The 26,207-nt window shown below is 33.3% G+C and overlaps 1 protein-coding gene across 3 annotated transcripts in view; it reads left to right on the top strand.

The window, feature by feature from the left end:
* LOC105248162 (uncharacterized protein CG3556) overlaps positions 1 to 23,613 on the top strand; it is a 37,234-nt gene extending 13,621 nt beyond the window's left edge. For 2 of the 3 annotated variants that reach the window (XM_011252798.3, XM_011252799.3), the window contains exons 2-7: positions 2,588 to 2,698; positions 4,871 to 5,114; positions 8,345 to 8,592; positions 19,720 to 20,106; positions 22,706 to 23,107; positions 23,197 to 23,613. In XM_011252798.3, the coding sequence (XP_011251100.1) occupies positions 2,629 to 2,698; positions 4,871 to 5,114; positions 8,345 to 8,592; positions 19,720 to 20,106; positions 22,706 to 23,107; positions 23,197 to 23,258 (1,413 nt within the window). In that variant the 5' untranslated portion in view covers positions 2,588 to 2,628 and the 3' untranslated portion in view covers positions 23,259 to 23,613. The remainder of the gene's footprint in view (positions 1 to 2,587; positions 2,699 to 4,870; positions 5,115 to 8,344; positions 8,593 to 19,719; positions 20,107 to 22,705; positions 23,108 to 23,196) is intronic. The other variant, XM_011252802.3, reaches the window with a different exon arrangement.
* The last annotated feature ends 2,594 nt before the right edge of the window (positions 23,614 to 26,207 follow it).

Below are 26,207 nucleotides of genomic sequence, written 5' to 3'. Positions count from 1 at the left end.
ACATTTATAAGTAACGTTAAGTTTTATGTGCATTGAGAGAAATAAATGATTGTAGTTATCATAAGTTCATTACAGTATATCGTAGTAATATAGCATAGTAGTAACATTGTAATTATGTAGCATTAGCCCAATTAATTAATAACAAAAATTAAAATAATTAAATAAATAATAAAATTATTACATTTAAATAAATTTAAATTTATTTAATTCATAAAAAATTAATTCATAGAATATCATTTTTTTGAGAGAGACAATTTCTATTTTGTGTCTTGAATAAAATACCTATTTGAGACACAAACGTAATTTACCCGATATTACTGAATAATTAGTTTATTAACATCATGAATCTTCCTTGAGAATATCAATAAAGTAAATTTTCATAAGGATCGACATCACATTTTTGTTTTTAGTAGCCTCGCTTTACAAATCTTATTCTGTAGCATAACATTTGAACATGAGATAAATACGCTGGATAATAATATACAAAGGAAATATAATCTGATAGTAGTAATGAATTTGCAATTTTATATTCTTATTTTTTCAACTTCTCTTTCAAGAAAATAGTAAATTATTATAAATATAGTTATAAAATATGTTATTGCTGTATAGTTCTATATGCATTAGTATGAATAATTAATTTTATTATTATTCTCTTTTTAATTTCAACGATATACGTAGTAGAAAATTTAGAGTTAAAAATATAATCATTGGATTACTAATATATGTGTAAAAATGTTTATTTCTTCAATTATCATTTTTTACTTGTTTTTTAATATAATAAATAAAGCGAATATTTAGTTACTACTACCAATAAGTAAAGTGAATGTTAACACCATAATTAGATTTGTTATAATTGTGATTTGTTTTTAAAGTAATAATTGTTTTATTTACTATCTGTTAAAATAGATATTTTATTATAAATCGATATTTAAAATTATTATAATTTATAGTAGAATTTAAAAAAAAATAATATATAATAAAATTATAATATACGGAATGTCTTTTTGCAATCCCGAAATGTGAAGATAGATTGGCTCAAATTAAGAAGGAAAGTCTTCTACTGCTTTACGATATTTGCAATAATTAAAAGTCGGACTTATCACTCCTTCTCCATTCATCGCTTCGCCGCACTCTCAGTATAAAATTACAATGAGACGACTCTCGTCGCCGCGCGCTTCTACTCACGCAGATTGGCCGATTTTCTTTAATTAATTTTTCGTTAATTATTGCAAATATCGCAAAATAGAGGACCTTTTTTCTTAATTTGAGCCAATCTACCTTTACACTTCGGGACTACAAAAAGATCAGACACCCTGTATAGAATATTTATATAGTTAGTAGAGAACTATAAAGTTACTATTTCCAAGATTATATAGTAATAAAAACTAATAATTAACATTATATGTATATATATTTTTTTTCTACGCGATGATGCCCTCTTTGCTACCATCACTAGATCGGCAAAGACGGTATTGCTTTTCGTGGCGCTCGGCTGCTAGCATGTACTTGGAGTAAGGAAAACGACAATGAGATCCGGACTCTGGTAAAATTATACAGGGTGATCCACGTAAAGTGTTACAAATTTATATTTCGGAAACGAAGCAATTTAAAGAAGAATGATTCAGACAAAAGTTATATGGTTTCGAGGAGGACATCAGATGATGCCATTAGGTTGACCTTCAAGAGTCACCTGAAGGTCATGTGAAGGTTACCTCCAACTTTTTAAATGGGATACCCTATATGCTTTTGCATATTCTTGTAGTACATCTAGAGAGCTTTCCAAAACATTATAATTAAGTTTGTTTGCATTAAGTACTTTCCGAGTTATGAGGCTTGAAATTATTTCTTAATTTTACATAAACCGTAAAATATCTTGTAAAATATTCATTTTTCGATTATCTTACCTTAATACTTTTATGTACAAAGTAATAAGAGGAATCAATTGGTGTAAAGAAAACACATAGTTGTTTTGAAAGAAAAAATGTAATTTGCAATTAACAATTGTGTTTTCTTTACACCAATTGATTCCTCTTATTATTTTCTACATAAAAATATTAAGGTAAGATAATCGAAAAATGAATATTTTACAAGATATTTTACGGTTTATGTAAAATTAAGAAATGATTTCAAGCCTCATAACTCGGAAAGTACTTAATGCAAACTGACTTAATTATAGTGTTTTGGAAAGCTCCCGAAATGAACTACAAGAATATGCAAAAGCATATAGAATATCCCATTTAAAAAGTTGGAGGTAACCTTCACGTGACCTTCAGGTAACTCTTGAAGGTCAACCTAATGGCATGATTTGATGTCTCCTGTGAAACCCCCATATAACTTTTGTTTAAAACATTTTGCTCTAAATTGCTTCGTTTTCGAGATATAAATTTGTAACACTTTATGTGGGCCACCCTGTATAGTTACAAATATCATACATTTTTCTTTCAATGTACAAATATGGAGAAATATTATAGAAATATTTCTGGAGAGAATCATATGAAAAAATAGATAAAAAAATTAATAGAATTTCTCTATAATTTCTTATATTCTATAATTCTTTACAATTTCGATTTCGTTATTTAATTTCCAGGAACAATAGTATAAGTGGAATTTGAGACTTTTCCGAGGAGAATGTGGGGAAGAGCAAATATGATCGTGATTCTTTTTCTAGGATGGCTATATATTTTTGCTCGCGCAGAAGGTATGTTTATTTTCATACAAGATTAGCACATATAATAATTTACTGAAAGTATAAGAGGAAATTCTTTTTATTAAACATATGTTCGAGTAAAAAAAATCGAAGAAAATAAATAAAATATTTTATATTAAACTTTCTAGTAAATGTTGTTATATTAATATTATATAAAAACAATGAAATGGAATGTTACATAATATAAATATTACCGGTAAATTATTATTAATGATACGTTAATGTTAAGTTAATTGTAATGTCCTATTAATAAATGTAACATGTTATATTGTTGTTACATCATAATTATATTCCATGTAGAAAACTGATTCATGTAAACTATTGATCATATAAAATTGATAATTAAATAAATAGAATAAATTATGTACTTTACTTATACAGCACAAAATCTTGCAGCAACATTGCTGCAATATTACAACATTGCAATGTAATGTTGTAGAAATATTGCAAAGATATGATTTCATAATATTTTATAACTTTGGCAATGTTGCAGCAATATTTTAAAATAACGAAAACATATAATAGTGTATGACATGTGTTTCTTCACTTGCCGCTACGCGGCGACATCAAACTTAACTAACTCGTATTCAAATTTTTATCTGAAATGAATATAAAGTCTACAAAGGATTATTGTAGTAAAGTATATTTTTTGTCTATCAGTTTAATTTTTGATAAACTTCTCAATTTGTTTAATATTCTGAATTCTAATGAGAGATCCAAAACAAACAAACAATTTATTTAATAATCTAGATTTCATGTTGGAATTCAGAATATTAAACAGATTTTTCTCAATTGGATGGCTAAATGAGAACTAGTCTATTTATTGGATATTAAATATATATTATTGCATATTAAATATTTTGATGTGGAATGTATATAAGGTATTGTATTATATATATACATTATCGAGATAAGTAATAAGAATAAGAAACATTTAATTAAAAATACTAACTAAAACGTTTTTTAAAGGTGGGTTTTCTTATCTTTCTTAACCTTTCTTTTTATATTTTCATTATTATAATCTTACATTGTAATATTTCTAAGGGCTGACATTTCAACGTTGTTGCAAACTTATAGTAATGTTGCGGAAACATTTCACAACTTCTGCAATATTACAATATTTTACTGTTAGATCTATGCAACATTTTTGTAATCTTTTGGTGCTATATGGAAATTTATAAAATTCGAAATTTAATTTATATAAAAATTTTGATTTTTGTTACAAATAGGCAGTAAATGGATTAATCCAGAAAAGATAGAGATGTATATGGGAGGAGATCGGACGCCCATTTAATCAACGAGTGACAGAATCCATCCGTGGCAACGGCATCGACGTATATCTTGTGGAGAGAGCATTCACACACTTTTCAGCCCAACGAATAATTGTTAGAAAACAATATTCGCGAACTAAAAAAATATGTGAGGCGCAAGTGACTGCATCGGGAATCTGAGTCTTTCATTTTCTGGGCAACTGCTCTAGACCATTGAGCTATCCAGACACACTTAATGCTGCTTTTTAACACAGTGATATGCGACCAGAGCGATGTTAGTATCTCACTCGATGGATAGAATGCCGATTGCCACGGAGGATCCTTGAAAGGTCGCTCGATGATCAAATATTTTCTATATTTACTTGCTCAGTTTCTAATAATCTAATTTTAATGTTTTAAATCTCCTCCTCTCCTTATTGAGATTATAGAAATTAAGTTGACAAAAAAAAGATATACTTTGAATTTTATATTAATATCCTTTTTTTGCAGATTTTATATTCATTTCATGGTGAAAAATTAAATATGAGTTAGTTAAATCTTTGCCGTGTCATGGCAAAAAGACATACGTATAACATTATATTATTGCAATAATAATCTGTTACATTACTCTTGTACTGTTGCAAAATAATACATATACTATAAGATTTACAGCTACATTTTGCTACAGTTTTATATATCGTAGATCGATTTTATAGGTAATTGCGTTATATTATTTATTATTATATTATATTACTACATAAAAACAAGCAGTATTAACTGGGTTTAATGTAAAATATCAGAATAGCGCGAAGGGATCAAAATCGGCTTCTTTCTCGCATTAAATATTATCATATTGAAATGTAAAATATATCGTTCGCGAATAATGGAAGAATGTTTTCGTTGATCGCCTTAGCAGGCAATGTCGAGATGACATTTGCCGACGTTGAAGCGGAAACTATTCTCGAGCGAGCGGCCACATGGTTGTGGAGTCAACGGGACAAGGACGCTGGCTGGGGTAACGACACGCATCGAGTGCTCCTGGTCCTTCGTTTAGCGAATCTCTCTCGCGATGATAACGTCACGCCATCGGCACCACCGTTAGAACTGCAACTCACCGCCAAGCAGATGGAATTGGAAATCGTGCTTCTACTCTGGAGGTAGATTTGCGAGAATCTCGCAGCGAAACATAAGACTTCTTAAAAAATGTTTTTCTTTTTATTTTCTTCTTTCTTAAGAAGAAGCATTTTATAATCTTAATATCTTTTAAGTTATAATATTATTATACTTTATTTTATTATATTTTTCGTTCTCTCTTTGGAAATAAATACATATTAACTGTCGACTGTTTGGCATATACAGGGTGTCCCATTTTAAAAAACGCAACTCGATAATTCTTCAACGAAGCATTTTCAGCAAAAATGTTTCAGACAAAAGTTGTATAGTTTCAAGGGGGACATAAAATGGTGTCATTAATTTGACTTTGAATAAGTTACTTAAGTTATTTAAAGGTCACGTGAAGGTCACCTTCAATTTTTTAAATGGAACTGCCTACTTTTATTGCATATTCTTGCAGCTCATCTCGAGAGCTTTCCAAAACACTATAATTAAATTATTTTTCATTAAATACATTTTCGAGTTAAGAGGCTTAAAAATATCTTAATTTAAAATTATCTTAATATTAATTTAAAAATATCTTAATATCTTAATTTTACATAAACTATAAAATATCTAGTAAAATATTCATTTTTTGATTATCTTAATACTTTTATGTACAAAATAATGAGAATAATCAATTGGTGTAAAGAAAACATAGTTATTTTTAAGAAAACATATGTAATTGTACAGGAATAATATGTAATTACAAATTATATACATATTATTCCTTAGAAACAACACTGTGTGTTTTCTTTACACAAATTGATTACTTTCATTATTTTGTACATAAAAGTATTAAGGTAGGATAATTGAAAAATGAATATTTTACAAGATATTTTATATAAAATTAAGATAAAGTGTGGCACAATAGGTAGCGCACTAGCTTAAAAAGCCAAAGGTACCGGGTTCGATTCCCGGTAGAATCGAAAAATTATACACGCTCGCTTCTTTCTCGGAACGCAATGGCAAACCACCGAGAAATCTTGCCAAGAGAATCTCTCTAATCTAATTTGGCAGTTCGAAATCGGCATTAAACTGTAGGTCCCATATACATGTGACAATCTGGTACGCAATACAGGTATATGATAGAGAGATCCCCATGTTCAGGAATGAACGAAGGACTATGAAGACAATAAAATTAAGATATTATTTTAAGCTTCATAACTCGAAAAGTACAATGAAAAAATATTTCATTATAATGTTTTGAAAAGCTCTCAATATGAGCTGCAAGAGTATGTAATATAAAATAGGGGGTTCTATTTAAAAAAACATCAATGACCTTGACCTGACCTTCAATAGGTCACTCTAGGTCAAGTACATATGTTCATCATCTGTTCCCCTTTAAACCAAACAACTTTTGTTTGAAACATTTTTCCGTATCTTTCATATTTTTCGAGATATTTATCTGGGGCAATTAAAATGGGACACCCTATATATACAGAGTGATTCAAAATAATAATCCTATTGTCCGTAAAATGACACATTCTTGAATCAATTCTAAGACGATTTTTCCTTTGGTAAAATTTCGTCCGACGCTTAGTTTTTGAATTATTAAAGGAAGTAATTAACTTATGACGGGTCGGATACAATAGGCAGGCAAGGGTGGCGCGATTCACCGTCAGACGCGGGTGCTTACGTGGGCGACCGTTGCTGGTCACTACATACACACATGCGAATACACACATGCGAATTCTCATTCTCTCTCTCTCTCTCTCTCTCTCTCTCATTTGCTTACTTACTTGAAGTTATTATTACTCTTACTTAAATTATTATTTACTTTTTATTATTATACATTTTCATTTTAATAATAGATATTTTATACATCTATTATTATTTTTTTATATTGTACTTCTTTTTACAAGAGAGGGGAAAATTCATTTTATGTATACTCACAGGCTAGTCCGTTGAGTTATGTGGGACTCGAGTATTAAGTCGAATTACCAACTGGATACTTCCTACTCACTAAAAACCCCTCTCTTTCGCGAATTTTCTCTAACACTGTTTATTTGACATCCCGAAATCTGTTTTCATACAACACATTTTCACACACACACTGATTGTTACAGTCATCGCGTATAGCAATCAGCTGATCGTGGCGAGCGTCCCACGTAATCGCCTATATCGCGCCGTCCCTGTCTACCTCTTGTACTCGTTCCATAAGTAATTAACTATTTTCCTTTATAGTTTAAAAACTAAGTTCCGGCAAAACTTTGCAAGAGGAAAAATCGTTTTAGAATTCATTCAAGAATTTGATATTTTAAAGACAAACGTTTGTTCAGAATCACCCTGTATGATAACACGTATATATCTAGTGGATATCTTTAGTAGCTACTTGATGGATATGAAGATGTGATGAATATGTGAATATGATATAAACACATCTAATATCCCTGCTTATTCGGAAGATATAGATATTTTGTACATCTATTAGATATCTATTAGTTATCCATAAAAGACATGGACATCATATACGAGAAGTAGAAATCTAGATCTCGTAGAAATTTAGATATTTATTAGCTATCTACAATAATAGATAACTTTTTTGTGTGAGTTGACAACGCTCGTAGTGATAAGAGTAAGAGGAACAAAAAAAGTCCTTAATCATAAAATTAAAATTAAATTAAAATAATAATAATCGAGATATTGAGTATTAAATTCGGATAAATGAGAGCGCGCTAAAACGCTACGAGTAAAGCACCTCGCCGCTCAAATTGTATCAATTTGCCACGTGTATCAATTGAATGATGTTAAAATAAGTGATGTAACTTAAATAGGAGTAAACGGGATGAGATGGAAAGTAGTAAAAAGAATAAAAGGATAAGATGTACATTCTTGAGCTTTTGTTCAAATTTCTACAAATCTGCTATTTTGAATGCGATTTTCACTATTTTCGTGTCAGATTAGCGTGTCAAATGAAATTTATGATTAATAATGATTTAGTTTATCAAGAAATATAAAAAAAACATGCATAACAAAGATTCCACCACCACAGTCAAAATCAAATTATTTTATCTATCATCCTTAGGGAGAACTTTACAATTTCGTAGCAAAAATTCCACAATGTGGTAGCAATAATGAATAGAATAAATTTGAATAGTTTTTAATAAGTGGTTTGTATGCTTCAATCCTTTTGTTGTAGATTTTCTCTATTACTGATTATCTTTTAAATTAAAAATGTACTGGATATACAAAATTTTTTACATAAAATGCATGTTTTTAATTGTATTCATAGACACCGAGAAGTCGGGTTTTCTCCAGTTAGATTGGCACACTATACTTTGGCCATGAACGCGATGTGCATGGATCCGCGGCAGTTCTACGGTCACGATTTGATAGGCACGTTGCAGCATCATGAACCGCCAACAGATTACGAGTTCACATTGACTGCTCTTGCGGCATGTAGCGCACAAGCACACGTTCGCAAACGGCAGATGCGTCGTCTCCTGGACATTGCAAGTACTCCACAAAATTATAATATTGGTGGGTTGCCCCAAAATTATTATATTATCAAAATAGACAGATGAGTCGCATAAACAAGTAACAATAGATTTTAAGAAAAGAAACAGCTTTAATTTTAGTAACATTAAAGATTTGAATATAATTTTTTGTTGGATGTTTTATATGTATTTTAATTTTAATTTTTTGAAAATGGCTAATTTTGTTGAAAAATCAAACTTTTACGGAATTTATAAAAAATAATTATATAATGAAAAACTATTATTTTAATTAAAGTATGACTTTTCGAAGCAATCAGTTCCAGAGAGACAATCACTCCACATATACACTCACCTTGAATTTATGATTGATCTTTTGTTTTCTTTATTAATTGATTACAAATGACATATCCTCTTTATCAAGAGATACGATAATATATGTCTCTCATCAAGTTACGTGCAGCAACAGCAAAGCATTTCGGGATACGAATATCTATATACAAGTTGGACAATTGAGAGTATTTTAAATTATCTGATTTGAATAACGATTAAACCGAATTCTTGATAAGCTTAATCGATAACTTGAATTATGTAAGGCATGTATTTTTATTTTCATTTTACATGTTCTATAAACAGATATGTCCTATACATATATACAAATAATACTATGTACACGCACCGACAGGAATAGTGTCCCGCTATGCTTGCGTGACGCTTACTGACGTCACACTCATAAAAGCGAAGCGCGCATGTACGCGGGTCGGGCAGCGAGAGAGAAAGTGGGGGCAGAGTAGTGGGGGGCATTCCGATGTTGTGTCCTTCGCACACGGCACAAGAACGAGAGAGAAAGCACTATAAGACGTGATATCGAGTTAGAGATGTCCGATAGTCGTCTCTCTCGCTCGACGCTCGAATGAGGGAGTGCGAGCGAAACAGCTATATACTGCACGGGATACCACGCTGTCTCCATACGTGTCTCGCGCGCTTTAATATCGATATCGATATATTTTTTATTTCTTTCTTTAACGGAGTTAAAATGCGGTTGAACCGCATGCATCGGCGTACGAGGGTAGTTCGAAAAGTTCTCGGCCTGGCAAAGAAAACACATGATTTCCAGCAAAAATCTTTTTTATTTTTCAACATAGTTTCCTTTCAACTCAATACATTTAGACCAACGATGTTCTAATTTTTTTATACCCTCAGTATAATACGATTTGCTTAAGCCTCCAAAATAAGCATTCGTCTCAGCGATGACCTCCGCATTTGACGTGAATTTTTTTCCAGCAAGCCATTTTTTCATATTCGGAAACAAAAAGAAGTCACTGGGAGCTAAATCTGGCGAGTAAGGTGCGTGTGGTAACAATTCGAAACGCAATTCATGGAGCTTTGCAACTGCAATTGAAGACGTGTGAGCGGGTGCATTGTCGTGATGGAAAAGCACTTTTTTCTTTGCCAAATGAGGACGTTTGGTTTTAATAGCATCGTTCAATTGCTCCAGCAATGCTGCATAATATTCCCCATTGATGGTTTTGCCTTTTTCTAGATAATCTATGAACACCACACCTTGCGAATCCCAAAAAACAGTCGCCATGACTTTTCCGGCTGATGGAACTGTTTTTGCCTTCTTTGGAGCACTTCCACCCGCTTCCACCCATTGTTTTGATTGTTGTTTCGTCTCTGGCGTGTAATGGTGAATCCATGTTTCATCGACAGTGATAAATCGTCGCAGAAATTCGGTTGAATTGCGTTTAAACAAGTCCAAGCACTCTTGAGAAATGTTCATTCGAATGCGTTTCTGATCGACCGTTAACAAACGCGGCACCCATCGCGCTGAGAGCTTTCTCATATGCAAATGTTCATGTAAGATATTGTGAACACGATCTATTGAGATGTTTGCAATGTTAGAAAGCTCACGCACTTTTACTCGTCGATCATTTAACACGCTATCGTGGATTTTTTGAATGATTTCCTCATTCGTGGCGGTTTTCGGGCGACCCGAACGTTCATCGTCAAAGATGGATGAACGGCCACGTTTAAATTCAGCAGCCCATTTCTTCACTGTTGAAAATGATGGAGAAGAGTCTCCCAAAGTGGAATCCAGCTCGTTTTTTATTTCTGTTGCCGTTAATCCTTTTAAAACGAAATATTTTATGACTGCGCGATATTCAATTTTATCCATTTTTGGAGAAGTATCAAATCTTGTCTGTTTTACTCGAGCACAGTAAACAAACTAGCGAACGAATCTGTCTAAAACTATGCGGTACGCCCTCTGAGGGATTAAACTTGAGAAAAATCATAGCCATTTGATATTCTTAGCAACATCTCTATATTAGGCCGAGAACTTTTCGAACTACCCTCGTATTTATTTTATTAAATAAAATAATAATTATATTATATAAAGAGAAAATGTAATGAGCAATGAATTCTTATAACTAATTGTTATAATAATTAATTTTTATAATAATTAATGTTATAATAAATCTTCTAACAATTAATTTTGTAATAATTAATATATTTAATATCTTTAATCTCTTTAATATATCTTTAATATCTTTAATATCTCTTTAATATCTTTAATATTTTTTATTCTTAATTCTAATAATTCTAATAGGTCTTATGATAATAAATTCTTTCTTTTCATCCTACAGTCGCCTCACTTACTCAATATTCGAATAAAGAGTGAGAGTAAGACAATTATGCTGGCCGGACATTGCCGTTTGTGTTTGTGCGCCATAATTGTCTCGCTCGCACTCTCTTGTTCGAGCGTCGAGCGAGAGAGATGGCTATCGGACACCTCTAACTCGGTATTATGTCTTATAGTGCTTTCTCTCTCGCTCTTGTGCCGTGCGCGAAGGACGCAACATCGGAATGCCCCCCACTACTCTACCCCCACTTTCTTTCCCGCTGTCCGGCCCCAACGTCACACTCACACAAGCAAAGTGCATGCGCGTGAGTGTGACGTCAGTGAGCGTCAACACAAGCATAGCGGGATACCATTTTCTGCCGGTGCGTGTACATAACAGTTACATTGTTATGAGTGAAAATGATAAAATTACTGTTACTTAATATTTACTAAGAGTTTTTTATATTTGGCGCTTCTTTTTTATTCGGTTTTTTTATAGCTTATTTTAGGTCTTTCAATTTTTTTTACTAGGTTTAGATCAAATAAAAGACGAGAAATACTTCAATGTTTCTTCGGATGTTCTTCTGTTATTTTTCCAATTGATTTCACATATTGAATAATAATTTCTGATCAATTAAACTGTGAAATCATCAAATTAACTACATTTTCAGAACATTTTACATTTTAGGAGGAAAATAAGTAAAAAACACGACAAAAATGCGATACTTATTAAAACGTATATACGTTTCAAAGAGTTCTCAAAATGATTGTTCTCAAAAATTTAATGGTAAATGTTTATTTTAGATTACACAGCACGAAAAATTTTTATTTTGACATATATTGGAAAGGATACATTCCTAAATAATACACCTTTTGAATTTTGCGGCGGTCTCTCTTCGTTCCTGAGATATGCGATTTTGAATTTTATATCTACTTGTATCATTTTGTCGTTATATTCTTTTTATGTTTATATTTCTTTAATATTATAGCAGAATTAATCCTTTGCACGATCTAGAAGATAAATATAAATTAATGAAGTCTAAAAATTGCACTTTTTATTTTACTTAAACTTTTAGTAAGTGTGTATGCAGGGTGATTCAAAATAACCCCTATGTCCGTAAAATGACACATTGTTGAGTCAATTCTAAAACGATTTTTCCTTTTGCAAAATTTCGTCCGAAGCTTAGTTTTCGAATTATTAAAGAAAGTAGTTAACGCATGACGAGTCGGATACAAGAGGCAGGCAAGGGTGACGCGATTCACCGTCAGACGCGAGCGCTTACGCGGGGCGCCTGCTGCGATCAGCTGGTCGCTATACACATACAGACACACATGCGAACACTCTCTCTCTCTCTCTCTCTCTCTCTCCCTCTCTCTCTTTCATTTGCTCACTCACCTGTAATTTTTTTTTTTTTACGAGAGAGGGTAAAATGCATTTTATGCATACCCACTGGTCGATCCAGTGAATTATGTGGGACTCGAGTACCAAGTCGAATTACTAATTCGGTACTCCCTATTCAGTAAAAACCCCTCTCTTTTCACGAATTTTCTTTGACACACTGTCCTTCCCGAGATCCGTTTTTACATAACGTCAAAAAATAGTTATTATTACCTTGTTCGATGACTTCTGATGTATTGCTGTAATTGCTTGAAGGAGAAATGAATTTTCCGATAGATCGTACGTTCTCAAATTTAACGTAGATATCACATTGCACCAGACAGAAATCCATACTAAATTATTAACTGAAAGTTTTTCTTCTTTCATGAACTGCATTCTTTTATAAACTTTAACATAATCACATTTATTTACTCACTCGACGAGACAAGAAATTTACTAATGACTCTATCACTAATCACTATTAATCACTGTCGAATAATAATTGTTGGCGATTAAAAATCACTCGATAAAAGAAACACGCACAGACACGTTACTACACGACGCGATGACGCAACAATGCGACGATAATTACTCGGCGACTGCAAGCAATATTTTGTCATAGTAAGTTGCGGTAGGTTAAGGTACTACTGGTACTATCGAACGCGATCATGTGTTCGATTGAAGAATGCGGTAAACATAATAAACATTTAACATATTAATATTATTACTACGCAATCTACTATGACAAAAAACTGCTTGCACTCGCCGAGTAATTATCGTCGCATTGTCACGTCGTCGCGTCGTGTAGTAACGTGTCCATGCGTGTTTCTTTTATTGAGTGATTTTTAATCGCTAACAGTTATTATGCAGTTCATGAAAGAAGAAAAACTTTCAGTTAATAATTTAGTGTGGATTTTTGTCTGGTGCAATGTGATATCTACGTTAAATTTGAGAACGTACGATCTATCGGAAAATTCATTTCTCCTTCAAGCAATTACAGCAATACATCAGAAGTCATCGAACAAGGTAATAATAACTATTTTTTGACGTTATGTAAAAACGGATCTCGGGAAGGACAGTGTGTCAAAGAAAATTCGTGAAAAGAGAGGGGTTTTTACTGAATAGGGAGTACCGAATTAGTAATTCGACTTGGTACTCGAGTCCCACATAATTCACTGGATCGACCAGTGGATATGCATAAAATGTATTTTCCCCTCTCTCGTAAAAAAAAAAAAAAAAATTACAGGTGAGTGAGCAAATGAAAGAGAGCGAGAGAGAGACAGACAGACAGACAGCAGACAGAGAGAGAATGTATATGTTCGCATGTGTGTCTGTATGTGTATAGCGACCAGTTGATCGCAGCAGGCGCCCCGCGTAAGCGCCCGCGTCTGACGGTGAATCGCGTGAATCACCCTTGCCTGCCTCTTGTATCCGACTCGTCATGCGTTAACTACTTTCTTTAATAATTCGAAAACTAAGCTTCGGACGAAATTTTGCAAAAGGAAAAATCGTCTTAGAATTGACTGAACAATGTGTCATTTCACGGACACAGGGGTTATTTTGAATCACCCTGTATAATAAGTTTGTATATAACTTCTTTCGTTTTGCAAAATACATGCATGGATACCGTGGGTTCCACGTAGGAAGGGGTTCCAGTTCTGGAAGATATAATCTAATCCGTTCTAACGGAGCCAGGTATTTTTTACTTCAGACGAGGATTAGGTTAGGTTATATCTTCTGGAAGTGGAATTTCCCCATAAGTTCATGCATGTACTTTACAAAACGAAGTACAATTACAACAAACATATATTCCATTAAATATATTTCTTCTTGATGATATTAGAGTAGCGAAGATAAGGAGTGGACGAAATAAGTTTTATCATAGATTCATTGAACTGTAATTTTAATATCCAATAACTGTACGAGTAGAGTCATGAAGTAAGAAGAATATATAAGAAACGAAACTAGAATTTAGATCATAGAATACATAGTGTAGAGAGAAAGGTTATACATTGCTCAATCTAACATTCTGCCTCAATGTATGAGCCGTAACATAAATGTAAATATAACTTAAACTTTGCAAACACCAATATAAGAACGAAGCTTAACAAATTGGTCTCCTGTGAGACTTTTCGTATATCGGCAGTTTGCTCTTTGGTATTTACGTAATGCACGTTGATTTCTTTGCTTTGGTGCATGTTTCTAACGAAATTGTATTTAATATCAACATGTTTTAATCTACGATGTTCCCATCGGCTTAATAGATGAATCACAGATTGATTGTCCTCAAACACTGCAATGGGATAGGCACTATTCACATTAAAATCCTCTGAAAATCCTTTTAGCCATATTGCTTCCGTCAAAGCTGTTGCCAAAGCAACATATTCTGCTTCAGTAGACGAGAGGATGATTCCAGTTTGCTTCTTCGTTGACCATAGAGCCGAAGGCCTGAAGAAGAAAGCCAGTAATTGACTTGCGATCCTTGTCTATAGTCCAATTTACATCTACGTAGACTTGAAGTAGTGTTTTTGGATCTTAAGTCTCGTTTGAACAGCAGTCCATAGTCGAGAGTACCTCTGATATATCGAAGAACTCATTTAAGGCCTTTCCAATAAGTTAATTTCGCATTGTTCTGGAAACGACTGTAATAGTTTACAGTAACACTTATGTCAGGGCGTGTGTTGAGTATAAGAAACATCAGACATCCAACGAGCTCTCTGTATGTGGTTTTATCTCGATTATGACTTCTCCGTCGTCGTTTTTTTGTTTTTCAGGATTTGCTTTCATGGGTGATTTGGAAGAATTGCACTCCGTCATTCCAAAGCGAGTGAGCATTTTTTCCATATATGCTCTCTGGCTCAAAAATAGGCCTCTTGATGTTTGCTCAATTTTTATTCCGACGAAACTTCCAATTTCACTAATGTCCGTCATAACGTTTTCACTTTTAAGAGCATCAACAATCTCTTGAATCTGGATTTCATCTTGGCCTGCAATGATAATATTATCGACGTAAAGCAGTAGATACAGCCGACACCTTTTGGATGTTGCTATATAGAGACAGTGATCTCGTTCTGATCTTTTGAATCCTAGAGTCAAAATGAACTCGTTGAATCGAGCATTCCATGCTCGTTTCAGTCCGTATAAGGAACGATTCAACTTACATACGAGGCCATTATCTTGGGTGAATCCTTGAAGTAACTTCATATATATTTCTTCATCAATAGTTCCGTGTAGAAAAACGTTTTTAACGTCTAGCTGTCTAGTTTTTAGCCTGAATTCGTCGATTATCGATAGAAGGGTTCGCACCGTAGTGAGACGCGCAACTGGCGCATACGTTTCTTCGTAATCCAGGCCTCTTCGTTGAGAGCATCCTTTCACTACCAGACGTGCCTTGTATTTGTCGATATTTCCGTCTTTATTCCTTTTTATCTTCCATCCATCTATTATCGATGACCTTTCTTTCAGGAGGCAATGGTATTAAGTCCCAGGTTTTGTTTTCGACAAGAGATATAATTTCTTCATTTATTGCATCCATCCACTGCCTTTCATCATCTCGTCCTTGTATGTCGTCAAAATGTTGTGGAACATCTTCGACAAAGAATTTCTGCGCTTAAAGCCAAGACAGTGTAGTCATTTAAATACTTGGGCTTGTTTTTCTGTCGTGAGCTCTTTCTCAAAATCTCTGCTTCATCTTCGAGCGTTGTGTTTCTTCGATTATCGTCTTCTTCTTTAGCACTATCGAAGTATTCGGATTCTTCATCACTCGAGATATCTTATTCTCCGCCTGAATTGGGAGATTCTTGATTCCTTGCTGCTTCTTCTGTAGACTTAAAATCATCATAAAAATCTTCAGACTCGGAAGTAAACTTTGACTCATTAAAAATGACGTCTCGACCTAGTAATATTTTACTACTTTCCGGACACCACAGTCGATATCTGTTCGCACAATAACCCATTAGTCTGCAGCGTTTTGAACGTGATTCGAATTTTCCATTGATTAGTTCCTTTGGAATGTGAAGATGTGCAACGCATCCAAAAACCTTCAGTTTCCGAAGATTGGGTTTTTCTCCATACCAGAGTTCCGCTAGCAGCTTGCCTTTCACAGCGTTCGTTGGGCATCGATTGAATAAGTAAACAGCCGCTATTACAGCCTCGGACGAAAAAATCTTATTCATTTTTTAATTCAAAATCATACAGTGCGTCTTTTCGATTATTGTTCGGTTCATCCTCTTCGCTACTCCGTTCTGTTGTGGCGTATAGGGAATCGTGAGTTCGAATTGTATCCCGCAGTCCTCGAAATGTTGACGAATTTCAGTCGAGAGGTATTCCCTTCCATTGTCACACCTGAATCTGCTCACTTTGAAATTAAAATGAGTTTCTGCCAATGATTGGAACATTTTAAAATATTTGAGCACTTCTGATTTGGCTTTCAATGTGTACGCCACAGTAAAATGAGTGAAGTCATCAATAAAAGTAAGCAAATATCTTTTTCCGTCAAAGGACGTAACGTCCATTGGACCGCAAAGATCACTATGAACCAGCTCGAGAGGACGCTTTGCTCTGATGCGGTGAGATTCGTGAGGGAGGCGAGTCTGCTTGCTCTCCACTCAGGTTTCGCAGAGCTCTAATGAAGTCTCCAATTCCTTCACATCTATTCCATCTGCCATGTTCACCAGCTCACCAGTTTCTTCAATCCGGAGCTGCTCAGATGTCTTAAGCGACGGTGCCACAGTTGTGCTGTTTCACTGATCTTGCAGACATTCGCGGTTTCCGTTACGCTTTCAACACATAGTTCATACAGCTTGTTTTTACGACGCTCGATTGCGGCAACTTTGTCCCCTTTCTTAATGATTCCTTTACCATCTTCAAAGATTACTGAAAAATCATTCATTTCAAGTTTATGAACTGAGAGAAGATTACATTCGAGTCCCGCTACCGATAAGATTCCAGTTATTACTATGTCACTAATTTTCCCGTTTACTCGCGCGCGCACTCTTAAGTTTCCGACTTTATTTGCAGTCAACACGTGACCCGACTTTGCAACGCGTATATTTATCGGCGTGGTTAATTTCCGCATTAATTAATTTTGTCTTTTCCGTTGATAAGTGCTCAGTAGATCCGGAATCTAGAACAAAATTTACGTTTGACACACTACTGTCACTTCCATTTGAGAAAAACACAAAAGCCTTTTGATTTTTGTTACAGTTATTATCAACCGCGGCATTTGCCGTTTCCGAATTTTTATCTTCGTTTTTCAATTTCCGACACTCGGACCGTTTGTGTCCAACTATGTCACAGTGGTGACATCTATAGTCAAACCGGGTACGTCTCGTTCCCGCGCTATTCCCGTTTGAATTAACACTCTATTTATTGTTCGCGTTTCGATTTCTGGTTGAGTTCGCATTCCGATTTCCGGTTAAGTTCGCGTTCCGATTTCCGCGGCGCTTATTTGTCGTAACTGAGAACACGGTAGACGAGCTTCCACCCACTGAATCTGTGCTGCCACCTTGCTTCGCTTCTTCATCCAATAACCTCGTTTTGACGAGGCTAAGAGTTAACTGTCCACTTGACATTGTTTCGAGGGCTGTTACGACCATATCGTACTCTTCGGGCATCGTTAACAATAGATGGCACACGATATCAATTTCTTCTATCTTAGCACCGGTCGATTTCAACTCTTGAACGAGCTTGTCGAACTTCAAAAAATGAGATGCCATGGATTCCGTTGGCGCGTACCGCATGGTCAAGAGTGTTTTTCTAAGACGAAGTTGGCTCGAGACACCTGTACACTCGAAACTATCCAAAAGAGCCTTTCACATGTCATACGCTGTATCTTTCTCCTTCACGTACTCGAGATGACTATCTGAGATACGTTGAGTAATAAGCGACTTACATTTTTTGTCATTTCTTTTCAAGACAGGAGCGGCTGCGGTTGCCACCGGTAGCTTTGCTATTAATGTATTAAGCTCTTCATCGATTAGATCAAAGAGATCATGTTCCTCAAGTAGAATCTGCATACGAAACTTCCAGTTACTGTAGTTGCTTCCATCAAAGAGTGGCACTTTGTACTTTTCATCGTCCGCCATTTTTATCGCACTTTCGCACACGCGTTGTTTCTCAAAACTTTTCCGACTCGTGACTTACAAAGTTCATTCCGCGACTAAATTCCTTCTTCACACACGCAACTCTGGGCCCATAACCTGATGATGTTAGAGTAGCGAGGATAAGGAGTGGACGAAATAAGTTTTATCACATTTCATTCATGATTCATTGAACTGTAATTTTAATATTCAGTAAATGTACGAGAGTCATGAAGCAAGAAGAATATATAAGAAACGAAACTAGAATTTAGAACATATAATACATAATGTAGAGAGAGAGGTTATACATTGCTAACACTTCTTAAACGTACATGGTGTCATAAAATTATGTTCTATTCATGAAATTTTCGTTAATAAATAACTATTTAATAAATAACAAGCTGCTATAACCTTTTGAAAATTATTCAGAAAGATGACCTTGGTAAACCCTAAATGTAAACAAAATAATATGAACATATGTAGGATATAACGAAAAGATAATACAAGTAAGTATAAAATTTCAAAATTGCATATCTGAGGAATGAAGACTGAGGAAGAGATCTGAGGAATAGAGACCGCCGCAAAATTCAAACGCTGTATTACTTAGGAATAAATTTTCTACAATATATTTTCTACAATATGTCAAAATAAAAATTTTTTGAGCTGTGTAACCTAAAGTAAACATTTACTGAATTAATATTTTGTAAGCTAAATGAAATAATCATTATGAAGAGAATGTTCTAATTGTGCACATGTTCAGATACACTATATATATCGACCAAATGTCTAGAGTAATCAGCAGGATTGACCAATCAAAAATCCTTATTTTCAACTGACCAATAAGCATTGTGTCTGATTGAGATTCATCCTATATAAATATATATACAAATAGTTATCTTTGGAATTTAAAAGTATGTATTCTTTAGGTATATTATAATTAGGAATCAAAGCTTTTTAACAGAAATTTGTGAAAATATATTGAAAAAATCTTAATACTCTATATTTGAATTTTATTATCACATCGTGTCACTTGCAATTCTTGCCGCATTTGATTTTTAATAGAATAAAAAATAAAAACTGAATTTACCGTAGACACGATCGCGATGTTGATCCTGGTGTTGCGATGCATTAGTCAGGATCATCGACATCGTAACATCCATCATATTATTCGCAAGCCATCGACAGTGCTGGTGCAGCAACAAAGACACGATGGCAGTTTTGGCGATTTGCACACAACTGCGTTGGTAATGCAAGCACTTGAGGAAGTGGAAAATGAGCCGGCTGACAATTGGAACAGATCTGCAGCACTAGCTTGGCTGATCAGTCAACAACGACCAGATGGTTCATTTCATGGTGACGTCCGAGCCACCGCCGAGGCAATATTGAGTGTTACCCCACGAGGATTGGCCAACATCCGAACTCTCGACTGCGGACAGAGTCTGTCGGACAATTCGCCACCTCGTCTGACCAAGAGCAACAGTAAATCTTTGATTATAATAAAATTTTTAGATAGATTTAAATTACTAGAGTGGATAAAAAAATATGGTTCTTTATTTTATAACTTTTATTTTTATAAATAAATTGAAATTATAATGTTAAAATATAAGCTATTAACTACATTTTAATTTAACTTATTAATTACATTTCTTTGAGAAGATTGATATACTTGTTTTATTTTGAGTTTGAAGAGTCTCTCTTGATAAAAATTCTTTTAATATTTAAACAATAGTTTTGAACATTTCTATACTACATTATTTGGAAATTGTCTTCCTTTAATATGTTTCTTCAGAGGTCCAAATAAGTAAAAATCACAAGAAATTAAATCTGGGCTATAGGAAAGATGCTTCATAATGTTCCAATCAAATGATCATGAAAGTTCCTGAATTTGATGTGTGAGTCAGAGTGAGATTTGACATTACCGTGAAAAAAAAATTTATAAGAACAAGGCCTAAACTTCTCTAAAGAGAAATTTTCAAATTGCTTTCTTGATGATTTAATGATATAGAATATTGTTCAAGAACAGTTAAGCGTTAAGATTTTTATCAAAAGGAAATTTCAAACTCGTGTCAAAAATTAGACAAGTGCATCAATCTTCTTGAGCATTATATTGAAAAGTAGGCTTATATTTTAACATAAGGTTCCATTTATATACAGGGTGGGGAAAAAGTATGGAAGCAAACAATTATTTCCGAAACTATTCATTTTTCGACAAAATGTCTTAGACATAATTTTTATGGTATGAAAAGATGTATTATGTGGCATAGACGGCATGACCTTGAAATGACCCTTACGAGCTGCATACAAATAACGTAAAAAATTTCAAATGGAACTCGTCAGTTTTTGTTACAGATTCTTGTAGCTGATGTCGAAACGTTTACAAAACACTGCATATGAGCCCCATTCCCTTAAAAACACTTCCAGTTACGAAACAATTGTGATACAAACAATTTGTATGCACATTGACATTGCTTACTGATTTCGCATCATGACGTTCAGTTGCGTCCACTAATAACATGTAATTGTACCTGTTGTCATATGATACACTGTCTATGAGTATTCATAGAATTTTTTTGATTTCTTGATCATCGCTATCTTATTTATTATTATCTTTTTTTTATCCTTAAAAAAGTAGTGTCAATTGGCATACAAGTTTCGGATATTGTGTTTTGAAAATTTGCTATTTTTGTCGTTTTCTATCATAGGAATTGTTACTGATTTTCATTTCTGTAATTTCAAATGTTATTTTCACGATGGCCCGATTAACAGAACGAGAGAGAATATCGCTGTTGATGATGCGTGGTTGGGGTGAGAATGAAGGAACTCACAATGAAGTTACAATTTTGTTTAATGAAACTTTTCGAATCGGACAACCGGGCATAGTAAGATCTACCGTTGGATGAATCGCACTTATCTTGTCTTAACTGGTTGAATGAATCGCACTTATCTTCCCTTAACTGGTTGGATGAATCGCACTTATCTTACCTTAACTGGTTGGATGAATCGCACTTATCTTATCTTAACTGGTTGGATGAATCGCACTTATCTTACCTTAACTGGTTGGATGAATCGCACTTATCTTACCTTAACTGGTTGGATGAATCACGCAATCTCTTTCCTTGAGTACGGTTCGATGTACGCCTTAACTGATTCTACGAACTTCGCGTGTCTTTCGTATCGGCAGAAATGATCGAAGCGGGTTAGTCTCCATTTGTTGCAGTAATCGCTACTGTTGTACTGATCTCTCATAATGACGTTCAGTCGCGTTACACACATTCATGTAATCACACGTACGCTGTCTATTTTCAATTTCGTCGATACGAATTATCACAATTGTTTCGTAACTGGGAGTGTTTTTAAGGGAATGGGGCTCATATGCAGTGTTTTGTAAACGTTTCGACATCAGCTACAAGAATCTGTAACAAAAACTGACGAGTTCCATTTGAAATTTTTTACGTTATTTGTATGCAGCTCGTAAGGGTCATTTCAAGGTCATGCCGTCTATGCCACATAATACATCTTTTCATACCATAAAAATTATGTCTAAGACATTTTGTCGAAAAATGAATAGTTTCGGAAATAATTGTTTGCTTCCATACTTTTTCCCCACCCTGTATAAGTGAAAAATAAAAATTGTAGTAAAACAAGGAATTTTATTTTGATCGATCCTAGTATAATAGTGAACAATATTTCAATCTTATATCTTGTTAAGGATAGTTTTGCATAGAAATCATCCTTATAATTTTGTTAAAACTTCTTAAATCGAAATTTATATAGTTTGACCAAATTTTAATACATTTTTAATTATTACTTGAAAAATTATTAATTTAATTATTACTTAAAAAATTATTATTTACAAGAAATCATGTACGAAATTCAGATGAAAAAATATAACATGTCAGTGATAGTTCGCTTATAAATAAGGCAGATTTTTTATAAATAAGAAATCTGCCTTATTTATAAGCGAATTATCACTGACTTTCACTGACTGATTATCACTGACTGAATTATCACTGACTTATAAATAAGAAATCTGCCGTAGAATCAATAAAATTATATAACAATCTCTTGAACTTGTGAGTTGAAGATATCGGGACGTCCGACAATCACAGCGAGACTACTCTGCCATCAGAAGCGTTGGGAAATAACGTAAGCAACGCGGACACTACGGTCGCGTATACTTCAACGCCGGTGTTGGTGAACGTATCGTACACTCTATGGGTTGGCAGCAACGTGAATGAGACATACAACTTAACAGTGACAGCACCCAAAAACGAAACCTTCTATGACGTGATGTTACTGGCGGCAGAGATGTCACCTCATTTCGAATTTCTTGCGTCTGATTGGCCTAACGGTCATTACGTTCACACGATAGCTGGCTACAAGGAAGAGCCAATGTCCTATCACTATTGGCTGCTTTATAGACTGCCTTCGCCGCCAGAGCCTTCCTCGCCGCCTGGAAATCAGCTAGTTGCGCCTGGAGGTACAGATAATTCTTTATCAATTCCATGACAATTGTCTTGTGCGTTCATAGCTTTTATTAAAAATTTTAAAACTTCTTCGTGCTTACAGGTGTCGATAATTTGCAAATCAGCGAAGGAGAGCATTATCTTTTCTGGTACAAGAAGCTATGAAACGCGCGATAAGAATAAACAGAGCAAAATAACAAAAAGAGAAGAGATGATAATGCACAAATGGAAGGAGGAATCTTGTAAGGGACTTTATAAGAAGAAAGCGAAATTATGTATACAAATAAGAGAGAAAAAAACGGAGAGAGAGAGAGAGAGAGAGAGAGAGAGAAACAGAGAGAGAGAGAGAGAGAATAGGGAAAAAGCGCGATCTCGAAGCTCTAGAGCGAGATCCAGTATTCACTGCCATCATTAATTGTCGACACGTAAAAAATATAAAAAAAGCAAAATAAAATAAAAAAATAAGCGCGATACAATTAATGCGAGAAAGAAGAGAGTTAGACAAAAAAAATGAAAAAAGAATTCTCACCCAAAAGAATTTACACTCATACACACACGCACGCGCGCACGCACGCAAGCACGCACACACATACACACACACACACACACACACACAGTTGGCAGTGATTTTTGAAACTCCGTTCTAGTGGCTGATACTTGAAAGATCTAAGGTAAGAAGATCCAAGAAATGAAATATGAATCTCGATCAATATATGCCAGGTTTAATAGCAACGTATACACACATACAAGGTGAGTTACTTAAAATCACCCTAATAACTCCTTCAATTTTAATGATAAGAAGAAATGTTTGAAGTAAAAAATGTTTGTTATCAAGGAAACGTCATGTTATGGAGAATTTTTTCTCAGGTGGAGGTAGCAGATTTGAAGATCAACTTAAAAATTTTAAATGGAAACCCTTATTTCCTATTACATATTCTTGTAGTTTATCTCGAGAGCTCCCAAAACACTATAATTAAGTTATTTTTCATTAAATACTTTTCGAGTTATAAGACTCGAAGTAATTTCTTAATTTTACATAAACCATAAAATATTCATTTTTCGATGATTTTATTTGAATAATTTTATGCACAAAATAATGAGACGAATCAATTGGTGTAAAAAAAACATAGTTATTTTTAAGAAAAAATGTGTTGTTTGCAATTAACAGTTACATATTTTTTCTTAAAAAACAACTATGTGTTTTTTTTAAATCAATTGATTCCTCTCATTATTTTGTACATAAAAATATTGAGATAAGAAGATATTCATCGAATATTTTATGAGATATTTTGTAGTTTATGTAAAATTAAGAAATTACGAAATTAAGAAAGTGGTTCGTTGACGAATACTGATACATCGTTTTATCTCTCGATTTTAAATTTAGTAAGATGTAATGATCTTACAAACGTGACTTGTGCAGTTTACAATACTATGATTTATATCTATTTTTTGATCTTATATACTTGAAAAGGATCACAACCATATGATCGAAACGTCGTAATTAATAAACAAAAATTCTGGCTAGTTTTGGTCGATTACATTATTTCCAATGATCTTTTGATTAATTGACTAGCGATATTAAGATAATTTATTAATTTAAGAAATTACTTCGAGTCTTATAACTCGAAAAATATTTAATGAAAAATAACTTAATTATAGTTATATTTTGGAAAGCTCTCCAGATAAACTACAAGAATATGTAATAAGGAATAAGGATTTAAAATTTTTAAGTTAACCTTTAAATCTCCTACGCCTCTCCATCTGGGAAAAAATGTTCCTAATAACGTTCCTTTCGACAATTAACAATTTTTACTTGAAACATTTTTTTTTATCACTAAAATTGTAGAAGTTATTCAGATGGCCAATCTTAAGTGACTCACCCTGTATATAGTATAGACAACTTCACTTTTTAATATGTTAAACGCTTATGGGGCAAAGTGACTGAATAATACAAATGTATATTTAGAATCTGGATCTAGAATATCCTCAGCACTTTTGCGTATATATGTTATCAGCATGTAAAAACGACTTATTGATTTGCAATCATCTGTATTTTTTTACACAGTTGCATGGGCGGCCAATAAAATCCGTTAAAAATATTGCCACTGTGTTGTGCAACATACAGTCCTAAATTTAGAGTTCATAGAGTCAAGTCGAGATCCGCGCGGTATTTAACGTGTTTATTAAAATTACAATAACCTACGTGAAACGTTTTCTATGACACCGCAATGTGCACAAACATACTTATACTTATCGTAATTAATTTATACTCAATAAAACCGAATAGCAGTACTTGTATTAGCGAATCCACCTCGATAGTCCCTATTCAGCTGTAATTGTGATTTAATAAATACATTCGCAATTAACGAGAATAAGTGATGAATAAGTACACAATCAGTATATATATGTATATATATATATATATATATATATATATATATATATACATGAGTTTTATCGAAATCGGTGAAGAAGAGCGCATATATATATATATATATATATATATATATATATATATATATACATGAGTTTTATCGAAATCGGTGAAGAAGAGCGCATATATATATATATATATATATATATATATATATATATATATATATGCGCTCTTCTTCACCGATTTCGATAAAACTTGCAATAATGACAGAAAATAATTTATAATTAAATTAAATAATTATAATTAAATAATTATTTAATCAATATGTAAAGCCGTCTTTCTAAATAGATCTCAAAAATTGATTTATAAGTAATTAAAATAGTTTCTCCTAATATAACATTTCTCCTAATATAACAATCTTTCTCCTAATATAACATTTTTTAGCACTAATATTAAATTGTCATGGTTTAGCGACTAGAACATTAAAATGATGTTTCATAGGATGGTTTACGTACGGCTAATGCTGAAAATTTTTGCACATATTTTTGTATTTACAATTAATGAAAAATTAAATAAACAAAAAATAAACTGTTAAATAACCGTAAAAAAGTCGATGTAATAATATTTTAAATTTTTTTTTTATTTTTGATATTTTATTTTAATTAATTAATTAATATATATATATTGATTTTTTTAATATATTGGTTTTAATTATAATATATTAATATATTAATTTT

This window comes from Camponotus floridanus, unplaced genomic scaffold (genome assembly GCF_003227725.1).
Source record: "Camponotus floridanus strain SB8 unplaced genomic scaffold, Cflo_v7.5 scaffold36, whole genome shotgun sequence".
In the NCBI taxonomy this organism is placed as follows: Eukaryota; Metazoa; Arthropoda; class Insecta; order Hymenoptera; family Formicidae; genus Camponotus; species Camponotus floridanus.
The sequence above is the reverse complement of the archived record's forward strand: the minus strand, read 5'-3'. Positions and strand labels throughout refer to the sequence as shown.